Source organism: Centruroides sculpturatus, unplaced genomic scaffold (assembly GCF_000671375.1).
Source record: "Centruroides sculpturatus isolate CEXI.00-Female unplaced genomic scaffold, Cexi_2.0 scaffold53, whole genome shotgun sequence".
Classification (NCBI taxonomy): Eukaryota; Metazoa; Arthropoda; class Arachnida; order Scorpiones; family Buthidae; genus Centruroides; species Centruroides sculpturatus.
The window spans coordinates 562,689-585,412 of NW_019384350.1; the positions used below are offsets into that span (position 1 = coordinate 562,689).

Sequence of the window (22,724 nt, forward strand, 5' to 3'; positions counted from 1 at the left end):
GAATTGTTGCCCGAAGACAAGGGAAGACCAAGCGGTATTCATTATTTTACGTTGCTTCTTCTTGTGTTTGTTCTGTGGGGTGTTCGTTATCCGATCACGTGTTCGTTGTCCAAACATAAAAATCCATCGCGAAAGTGTTCGTTGTCCGAACATAAAAATCCATCGCGAAAGTGTTCGTTGTCCGATCTGTTCGTTAACCGATCACCCACTGTATATTCTGATGAGAATACATTTTTTTTTAAAGTTTGCAAAGAATTTTAACAACTAGTAAAAAATTAGTTTATAAATTAGATCTGATAAAAGATGACACTACACATAACTTAATAAATTCATTGTCCCTTTTTAGTTGTACTGTCTAAATAAAACCTTGTAACTCAATTTTTCACTCGCTTTCCAATTAAATGCTAAACCAAAACTTTCAAGAATTCAGTGTTTCATATATAAAACTAAAAAGTAGAAAATAAAAAATATTTTTATTCATGTAAATGCACTAAAAAGTAAAAAAAAAAATTTTCTGGCTTTTATTGTATTCTTGGTATTATGTGACCAAAAATAAAAGCATGCGTAANCTTGAAAATTTAAAAACAAAGCTGTCTATGGTTTAGTTAATCCAAATTTTGAGGCGAAGTAACGTTCAGCCAATTTTTCTGTATACGTTATTTGGATGTACTTTCATTTTTAATAATAAACTTTAGTTCTCTTTTAATCTTTTATTGCCTATTAGTTTAAAAACAAAGCAAAAAATATGGTTGAAGAAGTGGAATTGTGTTTAGAGAGATAAGTTTCATCAGAGAAAGATGTATCTAGTAAAAATATATACAAATGAATTATCTAAGAAGGTAAGTAATTAACAAGTATTTAAAATTTCTAAAATTATATAAGTATTTTATTTTTTTCTTAAATTCAATATTCATAGAGTTGAAGTTACAATGTATGAAAGATTGTTTATTTTTTTATTTATTTTTTTTTACAAATGGAAATGTCATGTATATGACAAAACATTTCCAGCCCCCTGATTAACAGAATAGACCAGATACATAAAATATATTATATACAAAAATACAAATGTAAATAGAAAATAAAGAAAACATTAAAAAATGATAAGATAACAATAAGATAAAAATATTAAACACTAAGAATTATAATGTATTCATTTACAAACATATTTAAAATGACTAGATTCTTCATGTAGTAAATTTTCAAACTCTATCATATTACAAGAGATGCAATAAATGTATGATTTTTTGAGAAATGCCTAGTCTATAAAAGGGAGTAAAAACATATCATATATTTTTACCCTTTTATAGACTAAATGTTTCTCAAAAATCCTACTTTTATCAGTGTTTTTACACATGATTAATACTATACACAATGTAAATTATTTGTATAAATGGAAATGAACTTTTTTTGTTTTCACATGCATTCAAGAATAGTCACTTATTTAATATATATGTACAGTAGAGCATCGATTATCCGACTCAATTGGGGACTGGGGTTGGTCGGATAACTGAAAAAACGGATAACCGAAAAATATGAAAAAATACATTATTAGTATAGTATATTAGTATATCGCTATTAACCTACTTCGCGTTGAATTTTCCTCCATGTTAAGCCTATCAAATTTTTTTAAAAAATAATAATCATCGCTATTGTATTGTTAAAAATTAGAAAATTAAGCCTCGTTTAAATACTGGCTCCCTTTCATCGTCGAGCCAGTGTTGCCAGCTAAAACATGTAAAGTACTATTAAAGTAGCCAAGACATAGCCAAATATTGTAGCGCCACATCACCAGCGGACATTTGAATTTGCCGACTAGAATGGTCGGTTAATCGATGTGACGGTTAATCGGGGGTCGGATACTTGATGCTCTACTATATATGTATGTTAGATTTCAGTAGAATTAATACATAAGTATTTAAGCAATTTCTAATTGTCAAAATATTTAGTTTTTACTTTTATAATCCACGAAAACCTTTTTGTACAAGTGTTATGTTCTTAACTACTCCACAAACGCTTTCAACCTCCACCGAGGTCTGCTTCAGGTGGTGACTGACTGTCGTAACCCTCCATAACCGATCACATCTGACCCCTGAAGGACTGGGAGATTTATAAAGCTAACTGTTGGGGCACCTGCATCAACAACAAAGATGGTGAAATGATCGCACGGGCGTCGAGGTATTTGTTCGAGGAATTCGAACAGGAACAGGGACAGAGGGGTGAAACCTGATGCGCATGATTATTTACATCTCTGGCAACATCGTTATGACGGTCAGGAAGAAACATGGTCAGTCACCACCTGAAGCAGACCTCGGTGGAGGTCGAAAGTGTTTGTGGAGTAGTTAAGAACATAACACTTGNTTTTTTTTTTTTTTTTTTTTTTTTTTTTTTTTTTTTTTTTTTTTTTTTTTTTTTTTTTTTTTTTTTTTTTTTTTTTTTTTTTTTTTTTTTTTTTTTTTTTTTTTTTTTTTTTTTTTTTTTTTTTTTTTTTTTTTTTTTTTTTTTTTTTTTTTTTTTTTTTTTTTTTTTTTTTTTTTTTTTTTTTTTTTTTTTTTTTTTTTTTTTTTTTTTTTTTTTTTTTTTTTTTTTTTTTTTTTTTTTTTTTTTTTTTTTTTTTTTTTTTTTTTTTTTTTTTTTTTTTTTTTTTTTTTTTTTTTTTTTTTTTTTTTTTTTTTTTTTTTTTTTTTTTTTTTTTTTTTTTTTTTTTTTTTTTTTTTTTTTTTTTTTTTTTTTTTTTTTTTTTTTTTTTTTTTTTTTTTTTTTTTTTTTTTTTTTTTTTTTTTTTTTTTTTTTTTTTTTTTTTTTTTTTTTTTTTTTTTTCTTTTGAAGAAATTAAATTTATCAATATAAACTGATTTTTCTGTCACACGATATAACTAAATGTTGATAAAAATTATAATAGATGTATCATAGTCATATGAAAAATATAAAATAATAATTGATAATATAAGATATAATAGGTTTTTTTTATAACAATATGAAATATAGATGTCTATTACAGTGTAATAGACTGACTGCCTCCACGTGTGTGTGTGTGTGTGTGTACAGAGTGATTTTTAGAGATATAATTTAATAAATTTCAATTATTATAATTATTCATTTCAATAAGAGACTGCCTCTAACATCCACCTCCAGTACCAAATTACATAATTTATAATTATTAATTGTAGTGTAAAATAACCCAATTAATTACAGTGATCATTTGGTTTAGTATTAATACATTGGGTTTTTGGATGTTTATATATGCAAGTTCTTCAGATTTCAATATTCATGAACAGCAGCTGCAGCATTACTCTGATTTTCATAAAAGAGCTTCACAATTACTCCAACAAAGTGATGCCATCATAGTTGTAACTGATAAGAATGGCATTTGCTAGTTGTCGGCATTTTTTATATCCACTCTTGGCTGCACTCTATTCCATGTGGCTATGCATATCACATTTTTTTGCTTGCTGTACCATTTACCCTGTAGTGGATAATTTTGGATTTAAAACATTTCTTTGCAAAATCGTTTTTTACATCCTTTGAATAGAGTGTACACAAAGATAAGTTTTAATACAGTTTTTTTTTAATTAATTAATTAATGTATTAACCAAATAAGTTTTTATTTTTGATAAATTCTTTGCATTTTAAGAAAAATTTTAATGTTTAGATAATTTATGAATCTTGAGAAAGAATAACCTGGAACTTTATTCAAACATGTAATTATTATTTAAAATTTGATAACACATTGCCAATTATACTTGCTTTCTAAATTATTAAAATTTAAAGTTGTATTATTTAAAATAATTTTGAAATACTGGCAGAAATTTTATTTACATTTACTTAATTCAGTTCTAGATGCATTTTCTTTTATTTACTTTGTATATAGTGATATATATTTTTTACTTTTCATATGAGGTATCATGAAATAAGAAAATATAAAATTATGAAAAATGTGAAAAGACCAGATTATTAAAAATGTAAGTATTATTTAAAAACTATTCATTGAAAATGTTAACGTTTTTCTGACTTTAATATTTTAATATATTTTTTTTGCTTATATATACTGTATTTCCTCAATTATACTCCAAGATTCAAATAAACCCTGGAAAATAAAAGTGCTGTTAAAATAAACTGTAAGTTGAAAAGCATGGGAAAACATGTTGAAGTATTGCACTGTACAGAGTGACAGATAAGGAGTTTAACTAAAAACCTTTTCAAATAGAGTCTAGAGTCAGACAGCATTTTTCTGAAAACTGCACTTGTCATGTCTATGTGCATTTAAATTTTTGTTTTTCTAAGATGTTAACATTCAAAATCAACTTGTTCCAGAGGATGTTCCAGCTTTTGTTCTTATTTTTAAATTGAAATTTGTTTCTTTTTATTCTGAAGAAGGATGTTTAAGATGACCAAAAATATTTGAAAATTAAAATTATACTGCATTTTTAAAGGCTTGAATAGTAGTACTGTGGTCAGACAGCATTTTCTATTCCAAGCTTGACAGAAACTTTTTTTGAAATAACAGTATGAATATTGAACAGAGGAAGTCACGATCAAGTTCATAAGTTGAGAGCTTATTAGCCAAAGGATGACTAGAAAAACTTTTGTTCAAACTCATCACTCATCATCATCTTCCAAAAGGGATGGAGTATTTAAACCAGAAGATTCTTGCCCTACAACACAGCATCAAAGCAGACAAATGAGAACATATTAACCAAATTGGAAGTTGAAAACAGTCATTATTTCATATGTTGTAGCTATAATATGGTTCATAAATGGTTTTGATAGTTTGGAAAATATATGATTAATTAAAGTACTTTTTTCAATTTTTACCTGGCAGGCAATAAACCACAGCCTCAAAAAAATCTCTAGGTCTTCAAATAAAACTTGGGATGTTTTAATACATATGTATATATGTTTTAAAAATACAAGTTTAATTGAGGAAATACAGTGTATGTATACAGTGTGAAATGATCTTTAAATAACTATAGGAAAAGTATTGATTCTCTAGTTATAGTTGTTGGTTTAAAAATACACAAATGATTTTAATAATTCACTGAACTGTGCACTTTAGAAAAAAATTTTGAAAAAAGCTGCAAAAAACAGAATGGTCTTCTCAACGGGACACCATAAGCTGGGCTACCACTATATTATATACCAAAATATTTTATTTTCTTTGTAAAAATTGTTATTCTTTTCTATTGATCCTGGTAAATTTAAATAATATTTTTTTAAGAAATGAGTTAAATCAGTTAAAATAATGATTTTGTAATTAACAAACATATTTATACATGTTACATACTTTTATTTATTTATTTTTACAAGTAAATAGAAAAGTCCTGAAGGATAATTGATATCTACTCCAAAATCAAAAAGTATACATAAAAACAAAGACAACAATTACACAAAATTAAAAATACATTACATTACACATTAAATAAACATAAATTAAAACAAAAAAGTATAAAAGTTCTTCAAAAGAATTTTTTTCAAAGAGCTGCTTCTTTTTATATGCTTTGTTAACCTTTCTGACTTAAAATAATTAATTAACAATGCTACAGTACGTTGTTTCAAAACATTTCCTTTTTTCTAGGTTGGAAATAACTCTTTAACTCCTAGTTCATAACTTATAACTTGTACCTCATAAATCCTAATCATATTTATATTTTTATATATATTTCTATTTTACCAATTTTTACAAAAAATGAATGAATAAATAAATACTATCTTCAACAAATCTTTGCCTGCTTAGCATGCAAAAATGTTTTGTTTCTGTCACCCAGTTGTTGTATATTTTTCTCACTCTGGTGCTTTATTCACTGCTCCTTGTCTCCTCATTATGATTTGTTTGTAGAACTCAATGTATAATGCACACAAAGAAGTTTAAACAATAAGTTTTAGTAAATTAATGCTCATTGGCATGAGTTATGTTACCATGCATTAGTGGAAGACTGTATTAAAATGTATTAAAATTTCAGCAAAATCTAGGATATAATTCTTGTTAGCATCGGAATTAGCTATCAGGTCATCCCATAAGTAATGTTTTTTTTTGAATATCTGTGTAATCAATGCCATATGATGGACAAATTATGAACTGCACCAAAGTTATGATACTAGTGCTTGATTAGACAGTTCATTATGTACACGTGCACAGAATTTGATTAGTCCACAGCAATTTGTGTCAGTGAAACATGTTTAAATATTACAATGTCTGAAGAACACATATAAGAACACATATGGCATGTTATGCTGTGTGAGTTCATCAACCTTAGCGGCACAAAACATTAATGTTTTGTGCTGCTATGGTATGTATGTATGGTATGTAATGTATGGTCAAAGATGGTTCAAAAAATTTGAGCAGGAAACACCAGCCTTACCGATAGGTTATGAGCAGGAAGGCCTGTTGAGCTGGACAACTGTGAGCAACTGTTGAGAGGAAAATCTACTTTAAATGGTGGAAGAATTAGCCACGTCACTCCATTTGATCCATTCAGCCATTCACTGGCATTTGCAGGACCTTAGTTGTGTGTCCAAACTGCAAAAATGAGTTGACACCCCATGAGTTGATACCTGAACAGCAGCTGAACTGAACTTTCCAGAGGCAACAGTGTGGGGATGTTTGCAGTTTTCTATTGATCTATCATAGAAGAGAGCCATTTTTATACAGAATGGTGACAGGAGACAAAAAGTGGATCTTATACCACAATGTTAAACACAAACACCAGTGGGCAGTGGGCACCTAAAGGTGGTGGGGTGGGTACAGTGAGAAAACAAGAACTCCACCCACAGAAAGTGATGATGTGTGTTTGGTGGGATATATATGGTATCATCCAGTTTGAATTGTTGTCACCAAACCAAACAGTCACAGTAGATTCTACTGTCAACAGTTGGAAAAGCTACAGGTTGCATTGCTGGAGAAACATCCTGCACTGATCAGTCATAAATGTGTGCTAATACACGAAGACAATGCCTGCCCACACACGGCAAGGATGATCTGCATGGAATTACAGCTGTGTTTAGATAGTGAGTGTTCGTAAACTCCCGAACCTCTCCCTATTTGACAAAGAAGTCTGTGTCAGCTTTCACTCCTTCTGATGATTTCTTGCTTTATTAAAATTGAAATCACCTTTGTTTTTTTAGAAGCCATGATTTGCACAACACTTGAATAAATGTAAATACCCTGCACTGAGGTGATGTACATAATAAACAAGGGAGCAAGCCAAATCCCAATGGGAGCTCTGTACTTCAGATATACTAATAATATATTCTAATAATAGTAATATATTATAAAAACAGCAGATTGTCATTGGCAATGGCAAAAGAGTGAAAACATCATTCACATTTGTTTGCAAAAATTCCGTTGTTCGCCTCATGCGACTGCTGAACAGAAAGTCCGTTGTTCGCAGCCAGTCCGTTGCTCGAGTCACATAATGGCCAAACAGAAAGTCCATTGTTCGCAGCGTCCGTTATTCGAGGCATACGTTATACGAAGCACCACTGCATATATGAAACACAATAACAATGAAATATCAACAGTTAAATAATATATAATTTTGTGATTTTTTTTTATTCGATAAATTTAATATAAATTTCTTAATATTTATTTTTAGAATTTTACAATGGATAATAAATACGAAATATTAAGAAGCATATGGTTAAAATTTATTGAAACTCCTCAGGAATATGTAGAGGTAATACATATTTATTCTAATTTTTTTGAATATTTTTTGTAGAAATGTTTGAATGTACCTATGTTTATTTGTATAAATTTTATTTTTATTAAATGTTTATTTTAATAACAGGAAAGACAGAAACTGCTGGATGAATTTTTAATGAGATTTATACATCTGAGAGTTACTGAAAAAGAATCTAATTATGAAGATTTTGGGTAATATCATTATTATAAATTCCCATTCAGAGAGAACTCTAACTTTATGATTTCATTATATTCTAATTGTTCTAAGTTAAAATGTGAAATGTCATCCCACAGTAATATCTATAGTCTATGAAGTGTCCCTTTCATAAACAATTTTTATACCCTAATGATAATAAATTAATTAAGAAGGAAGACTATAAATAAAATAGTAATAAAAATCTTTGCATTGCATTACATCATTTGTATTACATTAATTAATTTAAAAGAAAATTTTGGCTTGAAGTTGTTTAAAAATTTCTATTTAAAATATTGGTACATAATCATGATTTTTTGGAGTATTATAAGGTTGTAGATTAATTAATAAATTATAAAATTTTCATTAGAGTAAATAGTGTCTACATTTTGTAAATAAAATTAATTTTAATTTAATTCTTTTATTTTTTCCAAAATTATAGTTAGAAGTTCAGACTATTTACAAAAAATTAATTTTTGAGTCTATCAATTCTTCCTTTTCACACACCATAGAAGTACACCTTTTACATTTGTTTGAAGAAATCACTTCATTAAAAACAATTAACAATAGGTAAAAATTACATTATTAAAAATGATCAGACGTCAGCCTTTCATTATAGGTTCTGACGCCTATAACATTAAAAATCAAAGTAAATCTTCACACCAAACTGTCAAGTTTTATACACTTTGTATCAGGTTCAAGCCCTCTAGTGGTGGATACGAGTTATCTTAATTTGCATATAGTTTCAAATGCATGATGAACTCAGGATATTTTTCTTCCAAATTATAATTAGAAGTTCAGACTATTTACAAAANAAAAAGATTTCAGTGTTTGGTTTATATCTGTGTATAACTTATCTGTAACTATGTATATGACTAAAAGAATTATCAAGATTTAAAATACTTCAGATAATTAAGTAACTGAGTTTCTCTAAAATAACACTTTTTGTTAATTAAACATTATAATAACTAACTGTTAATATAACCAAAATCATTAAACTTATTATAAATGGAACTTAACCTCAAAAGTACAGTTTTATTTCACATTTATAGTCTTATACAAATAAAATACTTATTTAGATTCAAGGATACCCAATCTCAAAATTAATTCTGCAAATATTAATAATGCTTTATTTTACTAAAATTCAATATGGTATAATTCTAATTATCTGAAGTAATAGGATTAGAAGTGGTTTGGATAAATGAAAATTTTAAATATTGAATCACATACACTAGAAAAATTCACATGAATGCATTGCATCAGGATAATAAAATAAAAATTGTGATTATTATAGAGTAATACTTTACTGTTATTGAAAGGAAATGATTGATTGATTGATTGATTGGTGATAGAGTAATAATTGATTCCTGATTTAATAAGAGAAATAGTTGAGATACTAAGGCATTTTCTGCATTAGAGATAGTAATGACATGGTATGAACATCAATCTAAGCCAGAAGACTTTGACCATGTCATGTCTCTAATGCAGAAAATGCCCTAGTATGCATCAACTCATTTTACTTTTGTTTTGTTCATTCTTTTGTCTGTTTCATTTTCTATGAGTTCCCTGTTTCACTAACACATGACACAGTCTCATTGTGAGTTAAAACTTGAAATCATTATCACTCATCATTTATATGCATTTTTTCATACTCTTCAAATCTAGGGATTGATTGAAACAAGTTTATAAATTCACTGACTTCTTCATTCTGAGCATTTTCTTCTGAGTCTTTCAGACCTGATTAGAGTTTATTTCGTTCTTTTTTCAGATTGTCTGTCATTAATGACTTTCAAGTGTCAGTTAACATGTATCAACAGTTTTTTAAATTAAGTTTTTAAAAAAAAGCAACATTTTCCTTGTCACTTTAAGAAGGTAATGCCATGTGGGCACCTCCAAAAAGTAACTACCACAATATTCACAAGCAACACAAAAGCAGTACATAGTATCATGATGAAAATTCTTGAGGATACACTTTCCTTTTTTTTATGACTTCCTAGTGTCTTCTCTATATTCCTGATCTAGTTGTCATTCTTCAAAAAGTATGCTGAAAGTCTCTGTGGTCAGCATGATTTTTTATAGTCCTTGATTTCTTTGTGTACTGTGCATCTCTGATTTCTTATAGAAACTTCTAAGGCTAATATTTTATTATTTGGCTACCATTTATGAGATCCTTTTGTTTGACACCCTTTATTTACAGGTATAATGACAGAGGAGTGCCTTTCTATCATTTTCATGGCCTGGGGTACTTCTCAAGAAACTTTCTTTTGCCTGTGAAAAACAGAAAACTTTGTTCAGATAACTGAATGACTTGTATTCAGATAATTGGAGTTCTACTACTGTATATAAAAAACAGACTATCCCATTTAAAAAAACAGTCAAATGAGATTTTTGATTCAAATAAATTTAACCTATCCCATGTTATTCCTGACATATCTCAGGGTCATGACCTCTGACCTCAAGCATTTGACCCGAGATATCTCATTACAATATCGATATTAAAACTAAATTTGAAAATATAATTTCTTTTGTTTTTATATTTATTAATACATTTATTTTGTTCATGAAAAATAAAAAAAATTTGGACAATAAAATAGCCACAATTGCTTTTTAAAAAACATGTAATTTTCGTTAGGCTTAACATCGACAAAAATTCAACATGGCGTCACAGGCAACAGAGAAAAATTTAAATATCAGATAGGTTAAACTACTGAAAATGAACATATGTTTGTCTTCAGTAATTTAAACTTAAAGTAGATTCATAAGTTTAAACTAATTAGAAACAAAAATTAAAAAATAGATGCTGTAATTGTAGCTGTATGCCATATTAGATTTAAGTTTAGTTCATAGTCTTTAGCATATTTTGTTTGTTCTTTATTCTGTCTGCCTTTTAGAACCTTCTAATCTTCTTAATTACTCTTCCCCTTGGAGGTAATGGCCAATTCCTGGAATTGTCAAACAATGAATGTGAAGTTTCCTTAGGGCACATGTGGAAAGAGAGACTTTTTAGCTGGTCCTCATAGCAAGAGGACGAACAGGAAAATAGAGAGAGTTGTTGAGTACCTGAGAGTTGTGTGAAGCCAATTTTGAGGAAGAGAGACTCATGAACTTGTACCAATGTTATGGTGTTGAAGCTGTCATCTCAACTTGACAAGTTTCCGGCTCGGATGGATGAACAACAACTTGGACTAGAAAATTTAGAGAAACCCTCTTGGACTAAGGAAAAGTGAATGAAAGTGCCTTTTGAGCCTCAGGAAGTTTCCACGTGGTCCCTCACAACAACAGCAAGATGTTCATACAACCTGGGTTCTTTATTCTATTCTGTCTGACATCTTCGATTCTTCTCACCTCCTATCTTACCTATTCTATATCTATCTTACTCCATTCATTACCTATTGTCTGTTTCTGCTTTCTTTTAGTATATGTTAGTTTTAAGGATTAGTTAAAGGAAATTTTTGGGCAATATGTAATTGCGAGTTTTTTGTACGCATCGTAATACTTTGTATTTAACCAGCTGACGATTGTGTTTTGGGTTACTGCCAGAGTATCCATCCTAGATTTGGCATCTGTTACTGATCTTGTAAATAGTTATATCACACAAAATAAATTGTGTTTTCAGCATCTACTGCTCTCTTTTTTTTTTCTATCTGGGTGTTTGCCTTAGTAGGCTAACGAAAACCCTTTCATATCTCACATAATAAATGATTTGTAAAAATACATTTATTTTAATGATACTATATTCAAAGTTGTCGATTCAATAAAAATTAAGATACAATATTTATAATTTTAGTAAACAGTTTAAGAAAGCTAAGTATGGCTTAAATAAATACATAAAAATTTTTATTTATTCTATATCCAGTTTATATTGTTGTAAATGCAAGCTTCAGATAAGAATTAGAATGTCATAAAGTTTTGATGTAAATGGAAGTTTAAAATTGAGTATCATAAATTAGGGTTGTCTATAAAATGTCAGTAGATTTTGTATTTATCTTAGAAATTTTTTTTTTCTTTTAGAGATTGGTCTATGGTTGGAAGTCTTATTGTTCATCATTTTATGTCAGATATTCATCAAATATGCCAAAGTATTCAAAAATCAAGTGAATATAACATGAAAACAGATATTTCAGATGATGATACAGAGATAATTGACAAACTACATGAATATTTATTAAAAGGAAGAGGTTGGAAGTTGTTGTTTCTGTTAAGTAATATTGGAATGCAGGTAAGAATATTGTTAAAAATAATAAATTTTAAGATTAATATCCAGAATTGATATCTGTTAAATTTATATTTTTAGGGTGTAACATGTACAAAAGAGTTAATAAATTTAGTTATATCATTATTTCCTGTCTGTCTTCAGATTCAAGCATATTCCTTGAATTCAAATGGTATGTCATAATTTTTAATTTTTTATTAAATTTTTACAAATCATGAACATTATTTATTTTGAGATTTTGTTTACAGATTTTTGTGATGAAAAAAAAGAATTCATAAATATAGAAGAATTATTTTCTTTAAAAAAAACAAAATCAACAAAAATTCATTATGTTTACGAGAAAAATATCATTAGATTTCAAAGACATCACCAAAATAAAGCAAAGATAGTAAAAACTAATCATTTACGCAGCAAATTTTCTCATAATAATAATTCATGTTCAAACTCTGATGAAGACAATATATCAAATTCTTCATATACTCCTATTGAAAAAGTGCATTACAGTCTGTTTTCAAGAAAATTTGAGCATTTACTTAATTTTGACAAAAATGGAGATGGAATAGATACATTATCATTTGATCATTCTTCCGAGTATCTTCAGTCAATTTCATTACCAAATTTTTGTATATATATGATTGAAATACTATTTCAAATTGCTCTTATTGCAAGACAAACTTCACTATTAAATTCATTGCAACAGATTTTGAATTTCTCCTTGGAATCTTTACAATTTTTGGAATTGAAACAGTTTCAGTTAAAATCTTGGTCTCATTTTGATATTATAAATTTAGAAAGAGCTTTATTACGTTTGATTGCTGTCTCATCACATACAGAAATTGAAACAAAAACTTCATCTTACAGTTTAAAAGAATTACAAATATTAATATCAATTGCAAAACATAAGATTTTATCTATTATAGATTTGAAAGATGAAGAAAAGAAAATTGTTGACTTGATGATAATATCACTGTTGGAAATAATTATGACTGTTTTATTATGGATTTTGAAATTAACTGAAATTCCAATAAATAATGAGAATTTAATAACAGTTATTCAAGAGATAAGTGTATTTTCTGATGATGAAAATTCATCCTTAATTTCAGATTTGATATCTTGTATTGAATTACGGAAAAATGAAATCGTATGTAATATTACAAATAAAGTAATTGGAATTATAAAAAATATAATAATATCATTAAAAAGATTAAGGTTTTCATACTATATAAAATTGCATAAGCCTCTTCTTTATTCTTCTTGTATTGAAGATTTAGATCATCATGTTGATATTCTAGAATTGCAACCTGTTCACAAAGTAATTAATAAAACACCTCCATGCTGTGTATCTATCATGTGTAATTTATTATTAAATATACGTACAAGTTCAAAATCTGATGAAATCAATTTAAAAGCAATAGAAGCTTTGCAGAAATGTGGATTATGTTGCTGTATGAATTTTAACTCTATTTTAAATTCATTATTAAAGATGCTTCCTGATAGTTCACAAATAATTCAAGTAGGAATCATAAGATTAATAGAGAAAACTATATTAAAACAGTTTGGTTTGACTGTTTTTAATAAAAATATTAAATGTGAAATTTGTATTAATCGAATTCTGTGTGTAAATTCTCACTGTGAAGGAAAAAGTGAAAATATTCAATATCAGGAATGTTCTTTTTTCTTATATTATTATTATTTAATTGAAAATTCATCATTGACTTTACTTATTGGAAGTAGTTTATTGGATATGGTTATCGTCGGACATGAAAAATTGAAAAAAGAATTATTCAATCATGTTATTTTTCCAGCCTTTCATTATCTTTCTGATAAAACTGAAACTTCTATCAATAATAATGTTGCCTTAGAATATTGTGTAGTTTCTCTATCATCCTTATTACAATCTTCAAAAATAACAGAACTGTTCTTAAAAAATGAAGGCTTAAAATATTTATATTCTCTTTTCTCATATTCTTCTTTACAAAACGTATCATTACAAACATTAAAATGTTTAATATTAACATATTATGACAAAAACAATAAATTGAATCCAGTTAATATTTTGCAAGAATATTCTGATAACACAGTTGAAAGTTCTCTGCTTATATTTGAGAGCTTGTTGTTGAAGACTACAAATCAAATGTGTTTATTGCATTTTTCATGTAAACTATTTAATGCTGATTTTAAATCTGATATTCTTAAAAATATTTACTTAGAAGATCAATCCTCAAACTTAGAATGTAATCAAAACTTCTTATGTAATTTGTGGTTCACATGCAGAGATTTAGTTTGTAGAATACCTTTCTACAGAAAATACTTAATAAAATCTTCAAATATAAATATTATACTTAACTTTTTGGAAATTATACTTAAAAATCTTAATGCATGTGATAATACTACTGGGATTGTTAAGAAAACAGTTATGACATTACTCCATACAGTTCTTGTTGTTTGCATAGACTTGCTTTCCTATGAAAATATTTCAAGCATGGTAAGATAATTTTCATTTGTTTAAAATATATATTAAGTTTTTGATTACTACAGAATTCTATTTTATATGATTAAGCAATATCTGCAATTATGTAAAAAACTCTCTTTCTTTCTTATTTTAAAAAAATACTTTTTAAATTTTATTATTAATCTTAATTTATATCATCCAAATTCAAGTGTTGATTTGATTTAATAATAATAAAAAAGGATTGTATTATCAAATTGTTGATATAATATAGTACATTGATTTTTGTTGCATAAAAGTTTTTTTTCTAAAATATAGCTTTTATAGTTTAGTTTTATTGGATATACATGTTGTTCAGAATATACATTAAATTTGAAAAGATGTTTCCTTGATGAAACATAAACCATAAACAAATGCATCTATTTCCAATAGAGATCCAGAAATTCTAGAGAATGCAAAAACATTATGCTTTACAAAATTTTTTACTACCTGATGTACCCAGCTTTACTTGGGAAAACCCTTAAAAGGAGGGTGGAACTGAACCCTGCACATCACTCTAAATCCACTTGTTGATATTATGACTTGCAAACTTAATGAAATTTACTTGATATATACATTGTTTCTTGTTAGTTTAATTGAAAAATGTGTGTGTTTAATGTAGTTTAATTGAAAAATGTGTGAAAAATTTAGAGATAATTATATACATGTAAAATTTAGTTATAATATATTTATTATTTGGGATTCGTGAATGGCTATACTGTCTTCAGATTCAAGCATATTCCTTGAATTCAAATGGTATGTCATAATTTTTAATTTTTTATTAAATTTTTACAAATCATGAACATTATTTATTTTGAGATTTTGTTTACAGATTTTTGTGATGAAAAAAAAGAATTCATAAATATAGAAGAATTATTTTCTTTAAAAAAAACAAAATCAACAAAAATTCATTATGTTTACGAGAAAAATATCATTAGATTTCAAAGACATCACCAAAATAAAGCAAAGATAGTAAAAACTAATCATTTACGCAGCAAATTTTCTCATAATAATAATTCATGTTCAAACTCTGATGAAGACAATATATCAAATTCTTCATATACTCCTATTGAAAAAGTGCATTACAGTCTGTTTTCAAGAAAATTTGAGCATTTACTTAATTTTGACAAAAATGGAGATGGAATAGATACATTATCATTTGATCATTCTTCCGAGTATCTTCAGTCAATTTCATTACCAAATTTTTGTATATATATGATTGAAATACTATTTCAAATTGCTCTTATTGCAAGACAAACTTCACTATTAAATTCATTGCAACAGATTTTGAATTTCTCCTTGGAATCTTTACAATTTTTGGAATTGAAACAGTTTCAGTTAAAATCTTGGTCTCATTTTGATATTATAAATTTAGAAAGAGCTTTATTACGTTTGATTGCTGTCTCATCACATACAGAAATTGAAACAAAAACTTCATCTTACAGTTTAAAAGAATTACAAATATTAATATCAATTGCAAAACATAAGATTTTATCTATTATAGATTTGAAAGATGAAGAAAAGAAAATTGTTGACTTGATGATAATATCACTGTTGGAAATAATTATGACTGTTTTATTATGGATTTTGAAATTAACTGAAATTCCAATAAATAATGAGAATTTAATAACAGTTATTCAAGAGATAAGTGTATTTTCTGATGATGAAAATTCATCCTTAATTTCAGATTTGATATCTTGTATTGAATTACGGAAAAATGAAATCGTATGTAATATTACAAATAAAGTAATTGGAATTATAAAAAATATAATAATATCATTAAAAAGATTAAGGTTTTCATACTATATAAAATTGCATAAGCCTCTTCTTTATTCTTCTTGTATTGAAGATTTAGATCATCATGTTGATATTCTAGAATTGCAACCTGTTCACAAAGTAATTAATAAAACACCTCCATGCTGTGTATCTATCATGTGTAATTTATTATTAAATATACGTACAAGTTCAAAATCTGATGAAATCAATTTAAAAGCAATAGAAGCTTTGCAGAAATGTGGATTATGTTGCTGTATGAATTTTAACTCTATTTTAAATTCATTATTAAAGATGCTTCCTGATAGTTCACAAATAATTCAAGTAGGAATCATAAGATTAATAGAGAAAACTATATTAAAACAGTTTGGTTTGACTGTTTTTAATAAAAATATTNTAGGAGTTATTTTTACCGTTGTTTACGGATAATGCCACAATTTTTATAGGAATCATAACTATAGGAAACGCTTTTATAGGGGGATCTACTGTATTTCATATTAAATCTTGTAAACAAACTAGAAATGTACCACAAACAAATACCTTCTATTATTTTGGTAATTAAGTAGAGATGGGAAGATAGAAAGGTCTTTTGTTGCTTCTTATCAATGACAGGCTAGTACACGATGAAAGAAATAAAAGTCCCAGGTGATGCCACTTCCCAATTCTCTCAACGATAAGGCAGCAAATGGATTATAAATGCAAATTTATCAGACTGATTGTAAAAAATTGACCATAATTGCTGATAGTGTCCACTAGAAAGGGATAATGGATCATAAGAAATATAGGAAGAGGTAGCGTTCAAATCCTGAGAAAGCAAATTGTCACATAATGAGGAGAAAAAGACAAAAGTGAAATGTATGGTCTTATCAAAAGGCTTTCAAGTTGCATAATTTCCTCTAATTAAGAAGTCAAAAGTTAATTTCATTAATACACATAGATATGACTAATTTTTCTTTCTAACATTGTTTTGTTAACTTTATCGTTATTATTGGTAGACAAAATACCAAGATAGTATGCCTAGTGTAGCATGTAAGTGCAGAAGGCAGCATCGACCTCGTGTCAACAACCTTTATTCACCTAAACACGATAAGAGGCACATCACATGCTTCTTTACTGAATATCCTTATTATCTCCCAACAAAGCCAATAGTTTTGTGGCTACTCATTTAAATGTAACATAAAGGATGATCATGAGATCTTGTAAATAATTCCATTCTGAAACTGTGATAGTTTGTAAATAAAATGTTTATTTTCACAATAATTCTAGAAAGTTTGTTATGTAAATTATTTGTTTATAATAATAATAACAACAACAAATTAGGAAATTGTAAAGTGTAAGTATTATAATATTTATTTAATATTGCTTTCACTGCATTCTATTTCACAAGTTTTTATTCTCTGTTATACTCATTTATCTACATCATTATGGAATTAATAGTATGATGATTGCTACTATAACATTTTTAATAATTGTTCTTGACATGATGTAATGCATAAAGCTTGTAAAATTACAGGTAAGTTGAAAATGTGTCATTTATATAAACTTTTTAGAATCAATTGTATGTAATCTTAAACATTTTTATTAGGAAAATTTTAAGAATATTTAAATTAATTGTATAACATCTTTTCCTGACCTGAAATGTGGGAACATATTAAATAACACTTTGATTTTAATGCAACACTAATAGTTATTAATTATTGATAATGATTAAAATTCATTAAATTTTACATTAATATCAAGAGTATATGGAGTTCTAGATTTTAATAGGTGATATTGTTGTTATATCAAATTGTGTAAACTGTAGAATACTGTCTGTTAAGATTTTTTAAAAATTGTACTGATAAATTAAGAAAGCATTCAACAAGTATTTTCTGAATTATGATAAAGAAGTGAACTAGATATAAATTTAGTTAAAATCATTTTAAAAAATGTTATGTAACTAACTCGATATGTGTAAAATATACAAATATGATTTTTCAACATAAATGTAAACAATATGCCAAATGACTTCTAGATGAAATCAGACTTCTTTACTGCTATTTTTTAATTAAATTCTAAAAAATGCTATTAGTAACATTGAATACAAGATATTATTATTATGGCATATTACTAAAAATGTAGGGCTTTGGGGTGTTTATGTATGTATGAATGTAATCAAGTAGCTTCATCTTTTATATCAGAACATCTGCACAATATTGCAGTCATTGTAGTTTTTTTCTCAACATAGTGTTCTAGTATTGGACCATTGTAATTCCAGAAGAGCAGATCATCACTTTTCTCACAGATGCCTAAGTTTTGAATTTAGAGAAATAGATCTTATTTTTGGTGACTGTTTCCACTTCATACTTGATCATTTTAAGTGTGATTCATAAAGATACATCCATGTCTCATCATCTGTGATTATTCTGTGCAACAAGTTGTCATTGTAATGTTTGAACCTCTGGAAACATATCAGATACCCTCAAATGGTTCTGTTTATGTTCTTATGTAAGCTATCAATGTACCAATTTTGTGCAGATATTGTGACATTCAAGATCATTGTGGACTATGGGATATGCTGATCTGTATCTTATATTTATGCAAGATTTGGTTTCAATTACAGTAATCAAACAGTTTTCTTGAATCTGTGCATCCACTTGGCACAGTTATCATCTGTTCATAATGTTGAGGACTGGCCTAGGTATTCTTCATCTTCGAGACTTTTCTTTTCACTCTTAAATCTCTTCAACCACATATGAATCTTTTTCTGTGCCATGCAATTTTTTCATTTACATGGATCTTTGATCTTGTAGATGATAACTTTCTTACAGGAGTCATCTTTAAAATTTAAAAATATTAGGGATTGTAATTGAAAATTACGAGTTAAAAATTCTGTCTGTAGTGTTTTGAATATGAAAATGGATTTCTAAGATGATCAAAAGTATTTGTTTTTAATAAACTATATTAGTGTAAAATTTTTTTTAATGTTATGTTGTATATTACGAGTGGAATTCTAAAACTTAAAAGTTATTATATGATTATTGATTAATAAATTCACGAATTAAGTAAATGAACAGACAAAAACAAATCATCATAAAACCTTTAATAGAAGTGTGGGTTCCAATAGTAATTATTATTGGCTTTCTCAGTTTTATATGTGATCAGAGGTTTTTAAGATTCAAAATCATTTTGAAATAGAATTGAAAAATATTTACAGTTTTTAAAATTAATTTTTGAACTGTACAACAGAAAACTTTTTTCAAATTTGAAATGAAATGAAATATACATACATTAATTAATATATTAAAAAACAAATTAACATATTAGATTAATTGTGTTATACCTTTTCAACAGTTTCAAGATATTACATAAATATTATTATATTTGATCACAAATAAAAACTAATAGCTAAATGATGCCAATATATTAAGTGATATAGGAAATTCTGTAAATAATTAATAATATATAATACATAAGCAACTTTTGTAAAAAAAATGTGTGTATATTTTAAAAGTATTTATTATACACCTATCCTCTTTTTACATAGAAAAAAAAGCAGTTTATTTGAACATTTTTAAATTTAATTTTTTGTCAAAATTATGTTGTTATTAAAAAAAAGTTACTCTTTTGCTTGAAATTAAGAGTTCATATATATATTTTTTAAGCACAGTAGTATATATATTAATACATCAGAGAATACTGTATTTTGATTTTATGTTTCCTATGCTACCTTGTATTCATTATATTTATGTAGAAATAATGTTAATGATAAATGATGTCAGAATAAAAAAGCCTGTGTTTCTTTTGTAAATTGCTTATTTTTACATAACGTTGAAGTTGTGACTCCTTTCAAGCATTTTTCTACAGGATGCATATACTGTACTTTTTTATACTTCCAAACATATCCACCACTTAAAAAGAGGGATAGGTGTGTGTATATAATATACATTATATATGTACAATACAGCTTTTTACTATTTTACATAAAATTTCTATCTAGATGTTCATGTGAATTTTTTTAATGAATACAATAATTTCATTAGCAATGTATAAATAAATTTTCAAATAATATATTTTTATGATTGTATATATATCATTATGTATTTATTCTTTTGGATAAAAAAATTTTAATAATAATAATAATAATACTGTCTTTCAGATGAATGACAAATTTTACTATATATTGGAAAAAAGCTTAAAAGAATATTTCCCTGAAGACATTTTGAATCTGCAACAAATTTTTGAAACACTCTTTCAGTGTATGATTCATGCTTGTCCAAATGAAAGAAATTTTGACAGATTAAATTATGAGAAAGTAAGTTGTTTCTTTTATATTTTACAAATTTCTAATCCTATATCTTTCTAATAATACTAATAGAAATATTTAAAGAAATGATTTATGATTATAGTTTTAATTTTTATTCATTATGTTTATATACAATTTCCAAAAGTGGGGAATTCATTAATTTTGATGACTGTTATAGAATATTTTGAGCCCCAATACAAATTGTCACATTCGATGAAAAGACATTTTCTGGAGATGATCCCCATTTATATCATTACACTGCTTTATTTGGAATATTACATTTTTCATAAATTATTTTTGAAACAATCTATTGCTAATTTTGTTGAAGACAAAAGAAATTGCTAGATTTGTTTGCAGAGAGGAAATTTAACAGCTATAGTTGCTCATACTTACATCATAAATGAATCTGTAATAAGATATGTTAAGAAAAAATGAGACATAGATTAGAAAATACAATAGCAAACTTTTTGCATTTGAAAATGTTTTTATTTTCTAATCATATATATATTTTTTAATTTCTTACTTAACCTTATTTTTAATGTATTTTTTCTTTTATTGATTATTATATAAAGTCTATTATATTAATTTATAAGAAATTAATACACTGGAGGAAATTGAAAGTGTTACACCCAGATGGAATTGATAGAAATTCATGAAACTTGGTAAACATGTACAGGGGCATACCCAGAAGAAATGAACACAAAATGAAATGAATTATGCAAAGTTTTATTGCTGTTTGGTACATGTTTCTGTAAGAGGTATGCCCACCTTGAGCATGGATACACTGCTGGATCCTTGCAGGCATTGAATCAATAAGTGCTTGAATGTCTTGTTGGGGTATATCTCTCCATGCCTGCACAACTTGTGCAATCAGTTGTTGTACAGTGTGTGCTGGATGCTATGAGACATAATCTGTCTACCCATGGCATCTCAGACATACTCTATAGGGGATAAATCTGGAGACTGGGCGGGCCAATCCATGATTGCAACACTTTGCAAGGCCTGTCTTGTGATGACAGTAGCATGAGGATAGGCATTATTTGTTGGAAGATATCATTTTGGGTGGTGTTCATGAAAGGTATGACTACCGGATGGATCACCCTGTCCACATACTGGCAGGCGGTCATTGTGCCTTCAACAACCACCAACTCGGTCCTGCTGTCGTAACTGATTGCCCCCAAACCATGACTCTAGGAGTTGGACCTGAGTGGCATTCTGAAATCACAGCAGGATGGGCTCTTTCTCCAGCATGCTGGTGGACATGTTGCCGACTATCACATTGGCTTAAACAGAATCGGGATTCATCACTAAACCCAACTGTACGCTATTCATGTGTCCAATTATGTCTAGCAGCATACTATGTTAGCCATTGTTGGCGATGAAATCTGGTTAAGGGAACACAGTGCATGGGGGTCCAAGATCTCAGCCCAGCATCAAGTGATCTGTTTACAATTGTCTGTGGGGTGATTGGCAGTAACTACTGCTCGGATCTGTGCTGCTGTCGCACATCTGTCAGCAACTGCCATCCGCACAATATGGCAGTCATCAAGTGGCATCGTCTTTCTGTATGGACCTGTGCCAGGCCTGAGAGTACTGGACCTTTCCTGCATCCACCATGTGACCACTCTTTATACTGACATTGCACTATGGCCAGTCCTTCGGGCTATTTCGTAATATGATGCTCCCATTTCTGACATGCCAATTATCCGACCTCTTTCAAAGTCAGACATTTAGGTGTATGGCGTTTTCATTTGTCGATATGGCATAGCTGGTCACCAACAACATGTGGACTAAAAAAAGTCATGTTTCATAACACAGTTCACAACTTATGCAAAATTGCTATAGTGTTTAGTTTATAACAAATGTCTTTGTAATTTCCATACCACTGTATGTACTTCATTTAATTTTTGATCATTCAATACCCTTCAAAAATAGATTCTTTTGTCCCAATTTCTTATGTCTTCGACAATATTGGGTGGGTGTAACACTTTTAATTTCCACCAGTGTATAATAGTGTTATAGTTTTATAATATAATAGGTTTTGACTTTTAAATTAAGCTTATATTTTTCTAGAATTATTGCATTATATAATATCAT

General features: G+C 27.7%; 1 protein-coding gene across 1 annotated transcript in view; it reads left to right on the top strand.

Annotated features, from left to right (window-relative positions):
* The first annotated feature begins 797 nt into the window (after positions 1 to 797).
* The window catches only part of LOC111637404 (lysosomal-trafficking regulator-like), a 60,374-nt gene continuing 38,447 nt past the window's right edge, over positions 798 to 22,724 (top strand). Inside the window, exons 1-9 of the mRNA XM_023382888.1 lie at positions 798 to 839; positions 7,590 to 7,670; positions 7,782 to 7,867; positions 11,880 to 12,087; positions 12,163 to 12,253; positions 13,002 to 13,243; positions 13,319 to 13,640; positions 16,074 to 16,315; positions 16,391 to 16,666. Coding sequence (XP_023238656.1) covers positions 798 to 839; positions 7,590 to 7,670; positions 7,782 to 7,867; positions 11,880 to 12,087; positions 12,163 to 12,253; positions 13,002 to 13,243; positions 13,319 to 13,640; positions 16,074 to 16,315; positions 16,391 to 16,666 — 1,590 coding nt within the window. The remainder of the gene's footprint in view (positions 840 to 7,589; positions 7,671 to 7,781; positions 7,868 to 11,879; positions 12,088 to 12,162; positions 12,254 to 13,001; positions 13,244 to 13,318; positions 13,641 to 16,073; positions 16,316 to 16,390; positions 16,667 to 22,724) is intronic.